We start from the raw sequence: 5978 nt of genomic DNA, 5'->3' as shown, positions 1-5978 counted from the left end.
TGTTTGTGTATTTGATTGCAAGCGTCACTGAAAATTTATATCAGATCATTTTCAGATTTGATGTGCAGTATTGCATCGCAGTGAGAACTTCCAAAGAAGTGTTTTTTACTTATATAAAGATTCTATAAAAAGCAAAAAGTCCGGTCGTATTTCCAATTTAAATGCTCAAACCCTTCAAAATTGTCATCAAGTACTGAAAACCGGGTTGGTCAAGCAAAACTTCATTTTTGGTGATTCCTATGGTTACAGTATATCCAAATTTGAACCAAAACAATAGATTTAGACAGGATCATTAGGAATCAGCAAAATGTGTAACGAAAAAATTCCAAAGGTTGTCAAAAATTGGGTGTTTACTTCACCTTAAAGCATGTTGCACTGAAAAATTCATCATTTTGGACAGTGAAACATTCATCGCTATATCGAACCATAAATCAAGTGCAAGTGGTTTCTTTTGCATTGATAGCTTTAGAGCACTACTATATAAGGCTAGAGATGTCGACAAACCGAACTTTGATGAACTGGTGTTTGTATGGTGGGATCTTCTTTGGAAGGTGTTTTGGAGCCATTATTCGAAAATGTAGTGCTGAAACGTTAGGTTAAACCTCCATTACTTGAAATCGATAGAGTTCGTTGAAAACTATCTGATCAAAGACAAAATTGTGCTTTGCAAGCAGAAAAAAGTACAATAATGGCTCACTTCTTAAAAAATAGCATTTCCGTGAGAATAAGGACCATCTTTTGAACTTCACAAAAAGACACCAAATTAGTTATTTCTAGTCTGTTTTTGGATATATGTTATAGGTGAAGGTCCAAAATACTTAAAACGAGCAACAATTGGTTGGATGGATTGAGAGAAAGTTAAAAGAAATCGACAAATCAGTTGTACAGAACATAATTTTGATGGTTCGATACACACTGAGAAAAATCGAAGACAATGGTCCGTTCAGTGCAAAGTGAATGTGCTATTCGATAGCCTATGAATGAAGGTTTATACCAATAAAAACGAATTTAATATTGTGTGTTTGTTGTTCAAATGGCAACGTCTGAATTTAGTCCAAAGACTTTGTTTACATATGTTACATAGGACTTTGTCGGATGTTTGTCGTACTAGTACCTGATTCGTTGAGAAGACCATCAAACAATGTCAACTGACAAGTAGCAGCACTGTACAATTCCATGTACAATTCATTTGATACTATAATGATTGTCGTCTCCCTATACCATGTATTCACACTTGAATGTTACGCTATGGCAACCCTGAAAATGAGCGAAACTACACATAAATCCGGCCTCAAATTTGACCGTGAATTCGTGCCTGCTGATGGGAGAATTTGCATTATAAATTGTTTCTATAACAGCGCATATTATTATGAAAAAATATTTGAAATATTTTTTTTTAAAATCCAACAGTTACCTCTTCCGGATGTTATGCTTAAATGTTATAATATCTATCCATTTTCAAATGAATAATAAATAAAATTAAATAATGACATGTATTTAAATAATTAATGGCATATTTTACATTTTTGTTGCCAATTTTCGAGTATGGATCGGAAATTTGGAATCCACACTATGGCAATATGCGCAAGAGAATAGGGTCAATAAAAAAACAATTTTTACTTTTCGCCCTAAGGAGAATGAACTGGAAGAGACTACTGAAATACGAACAAAGACTGCTGTTTGATGATTACGTTTGAGGAAAGACGTAAGATGGTGCAATTGTCTTTTATTTTCAAAATTATTCATGAAGATATGAATCAACTCAGATATCAAACAGTTACTAATTACATAATACCCGTACAACATCATTTTGCGATATACCAATTAAAAAGAGTGATTACACAAAGTTTGAACCTAATAATTATATATATAAGCATATGCTTACAACATTCAATGATTATTATACCAAACAGTAATACTAATATAATTGATTTGGAGGTTAATTTATCTACGGTTAAGCTAAGAATGGAAAATTATTTAAAACAAAACAGATGAAATCGAAAACTATTACTCGAAATCATTATTACTGAAATCATTATTCCGTAAAATATCAGAATTATTACTTATGAATTTTTAATTTGAACAAAAATTTTAATTTTATAATCAAAGAAATTTATTTATCTTCCTCTCTCTCTAAATTGCAAAAAGAATCAAAGTAAGCAACAATTCGCGTATATGCATGTTCTCTTTTGGCGAATGTATTTGTAAACGAACGCCATCTATTACGTATTTCGTTGTAAGTTTCAACGAATACTATTTAGTCGCCATTGAATTGAATGTCATTTATTTCAATGAATATTTACGATATTATAAATTGACATTAACCTCAAAGTGAACTCACATTTGATATATTTTTTTATTTTCAAAAATAGGTACAAGAAATGGAAACAAATAATATAGAAGAATCAAGTTCTTCATCGTGTAATAAAAATAGAACAACCAAGGAGCAATTTGATATATGCCCGGGCCCAATTTGTATGATTGTGCTTGGAATGGCGGGAAGTGGTAAAACTTCATTTGTAAAACGACTAACACAATTAGGAAATTTACAAAATATGAAGCCCTATGTCATTAATTTGGATCCTGCGTGTCAAGAAGTACCATACCATGCCAATATTGGTGAATTTTGATTTTGATGATAAAAGTGTTAAAAATAATAGTTATTTTTTGCAGATATTCGTGATACTGTTAACTATAAAGAAGTAATGAAGCAATATAAATTAGGTCCGAATGGGGGAATTGTTACGACGCTCAATCTCTTTTCCACGAAATTTGGTCAGGTTATCGACCTGGTGAAGAAATCTGGAGCTAATCATAAATATTGTGTTATCGATACCCCAGGACAAATCGAAGTATTTACCTGGTCAGCATCTGGAACTATAATCACGGAAGCATTAGCTACAACATTCCCAACGGTCGTTATCTATGTAATGGATGTTCCACGATCGAAATGCCCAACTACATTTATGTCCAATATGCTGTATGCTTGTTCCATTTTATATAAAGCCAGATTGCCTTTCATCGTTGTCATGAACAAAGTATTATTGGTTCTTTTTTATGCACAATAAAAAGTAATTTAAAATTTCACACATGTATTTCAGATTGATATTGAAGATCATTTATTTGCTTTGGAGTGGATGCAAGATTTTGAAGCATTTCAAGAAGCTCTTGAATCTGAACAAACATATATAAGCAATTTAACTCGCACAATGTCGCTTACATTAGATGAATTTTACCGAGACTTGAAAAGCTGTGGAGTATCGGCAAAGACTGGTGCTGGCTTTGGAAAGTTATTTGATTTGGTTGAAGAAGGTGCTAAAGAATATTTAGCGTAAGTGAATACTAGCTTGTACGTACTATCTGTTTAACAGTTTATAGTATTTGATTAACTTTTAGAGACTATAAAGCCGAATATGAAAAACTGCGACATGGGAAATTAACTGAAGAAAGAAATACAGCTGCAAAGCATTTGGATGAAATTAAAAAAAGGATGAAATCTGGAAAAGAAATTCCGATGGCAAGCTTTATAACAGAAGTATCGACTGGTCGTGAGCTATCGGATATTTACTTGAAGCATCCAGCAAACGAAATGAGCTCAGAAGATGAATATGGTACCGAAGATATGGTGGCAAATGGAGACGAGGAAAAAGAAGAAGAAGGTTTCAACAAATTCATGGCTGAACAGATGGAAAAACAAAAGGAAAAAATTAAAATCTCTTCAGTGACACAGAATTTTTAGAAATATCTAAAAATATTTGATATGTACTTTATAATAACTAAATAATATAAACACATTCAAGGTTCGTTTTTACTTCTTCTGGTGTACTGTGCAGTATCATCATACGCAAGTATTAAAAAATTAGAGACAAACGAAGTGGAGCATCCTATTAATTTTTAAGCTGTCATACTGTTCAATGTTTCAAACTGTCAAAATGATCTAAATTGTTATCGTTTTGCGTTGAATTTACCGCCGCATTTCATTATTCCATAAATAAAACTTATAAAATTAAGATACACTTCATGTTGTTTTGACTATTAGCAAGTTGTTGTAAATTTGCGTTTTAGAAAATTATGGCTGAAAGTAAAATTATTAATCGAGTTAATCCACGAGCATCAGCAGTTGTGATAACCAAAAGCCCAAAACATGTTTCGACGAATCAAAGTGGAATTGAGCGCCTTAAAAATGAAGTAAACACATTTATATATATATTTTACTAATTCAGAATACATGCAACTTTGAATTTTGAATTATATGATTATTTAGGTGGTGAAAGCAATTGTCGCAAAGGAGCTTGACGTAAGCAATTTTTCTCAACACCAGCATCATCCAAAACCCAATGATAAAAATGCAATTGAATGGTCGTATTCCAATTCAAGTTAATAAAATAATTGTAAAAATTAATTATCAAAAAATTAATTTATTTAAAGGATTTTTCTAATTGATACACTGAATTTTTGTTTCTGGACACCTGGAAATGCAACAAAATGGAAAGTTTGTGGGGAAACGGGGTATTTCGCACTATGCGCAGCAATCAGGGTATACTTACTTTAAAAATTACTATTCCATTATTGAAGAATGCTATCCATTCTTTCGATTATTTTTCCATTACACCCATTACATCCATTTCAAAAAATCACAATATCAAAATCTATTTAGTATGTAAGAAAGTAGTAAGGGTTTGATCACACATATACACACATAAATTAAAAACAATTTGCAAATGAATTGAACGAAGCTGGGTTAGCAAACACTTTGCTGACAAAAATTGAGATTTGGGAGTAGTAGTAGTAGCAGAGCAGAGCAACGAAGGAATCATCATTGGATTGGACAACATGGCTCAGCACACGAACAACAGAGATAGCGAGCCAAAGAGAGGGAGAGATTACTTAGCACATTGTGGTGAGTAGATTTGAATACATATTATGTTTGGCCACTGCGTTGACATCACAAACACAAATCGCCTTCAACAATAAGCGATGCCACACCGTTTAGTTTAGTTTTGACGTTTGAAGCAACAGCACATTTCATAACTAAGTTTTTCAATTTTCATATTGTATACAAAAGTAATGCGCGCAGTAGCCGATTTTTGTGCATAATAAAAATTCATTTATTCTAAGAAAGTAGTGTGTTTGTACTTGGTACATTTTAAATTACAACACGAACTCAACCGAGACATTTTTCCAAGTGAAAATTTGAAAAGAAAAGTGACGAAATAAAAAACAAATTCATATAAATACCTCAATACCGGTAAATATTTGATGTGTAAAATATATTTATATATTGTATATAAAATGATGTCAAATGAATATTTGTCGGCTAAATAAATTTTGCGTCATTTGTTTTAGTGAGTCTTTTGAAAAAATAAAATCAAGAAAATGCACACTGCACGTGGATAAAAAGTCAATTTAACCGTAAATCTTAGCCGACGAAGCAAGTGTGCAAGTTCCATTGAACGAATTCATGTTCAAACATGAATTTAGCATTGCGCACAATACAGAATGCAAAACCGTTAGGCATTAGCAATGCGTCGTAGTTTTTCAATATTGTGCTTATGGCTTCTAATGCCTGCTTCGATACAATTGAATTTTTTTTTTCGATTTTTGTTGTAATTTTTTTTGCTTTCAATATTGATTCATTGTCAGGCCCAATATGTCCGACACATCAAGTGGTGACGACGATGATGGAGACGAGGAATGTGGGGTGGAGCGCGGAAATGTGGTAAGTACATTTGAATTTTTTTTACTTGTACAATTATTGTTGTCATTTTTTCAACAGCATATTTTATTGATGAGTACATTGTATGAATGCAATTTTTTTTATTTTTCCCCTGTCTCCATAGGTTTCAAACCTTGCGAACAATCAACCAGTTGTTCGTCTGGAAAGGATGAGCAATGATTTGTTACGGCAATGGAATGTGCCGCCGCCAAATGTCACACAACAAACACCGGCACGCCGTTCAAAACGTGTGCAAACTGTA

General features: G+C 32.6%; 2 protein-coding genes and 1 long non-coding RNA gene across 5 annotated transcripts in view; all 3 read left to right on the top strand.

Annotated features, from left to right (window-relative positions):
* The first annotated feature begins 2283 nt into the window (after window positions 1-2283).
* On the top strand, window positions 2284-3794 carry LOC116351039 (GPN-loop GTPase 1). Its single transcript, XM_031783072.1, has 4 exons — window positions 2284-2619; window positions 2674-3038; window positions 3102-3331; window positions 3397-3794. Exons 1-4 carry the CDS (start codon window positions 2382-2384, stop codon window positions 3737-3739), a joined length of 1176 nt encoding a protein of 391 aa, XP_031638932.1. The 5' UTR covers window positions 2284-2381; the 3' UTR covers window positions 3740-3794.
* A 244-nt stretch (window positions 3795-4038) lies between these two features.
* The window catches only part of LOC116351040 (queuosine salvage protein), a 6306-nt gene continuing 4366 nt past the window's right edge, over window positions 4039-5978 (top strand). For both annotated transcript variants that reach the window (XM_031783073.1, XM_031783074.1), the window contains exons 1-3: window positions 4039-4188; window positions 4265-4359; window positions 4429-4537. In XM_031783073.1, the coding sequence (XP_031638933.1) occupies window positions 4072-4188; window positions 4265-4359; window positions 4429-4537 (321 nt within the window). In that variant the 5' untranslated portion in view covers window positions 4039-4071. The remainder of the gene's footprint in view (window positions 4189-4264; window positions 4360-4428; window positions 4538-5978) is intronic.
* Window positions 4549-5972, top strand: LOC116351042. 2 transcript variants are annotated; one of them, XR_004202080.1, is made up of 3 exons: window positions 4549-4900; window positions 5644-5719; window positions 5841-5972. It is a non-coding gene; the product is annotated as an uncharacterized LOC116351042 (long non-coding RNA). The 2 variants fall into 2 exon arrangements; XR_004202079.1 differs by lacking the exon at window positions 4549-4900 and adding an exon at window positions 4913-5248.

This window comes from Contarinia nasturtii, unplaced genomic scaffold (assembly GCF_009176525.2).
Source record: "Contarinia nasturtii isolate CC-2019 unplaced genomic scaffold, AAFC_CNas_1.1 Cnas_scaffold_4510, whole genome shotgun sequence".
In the NCBI taxonomy this organism is placed as follows: Eukaryota; Metazoa; Arthropoda; class Insecta; order Diptera; family Cecidomyiidae; genus Contarinia; species Contarinia nasturtii.
This window is presented reverse-complemented; position numbering and strand designations above follow the sequence as displayed.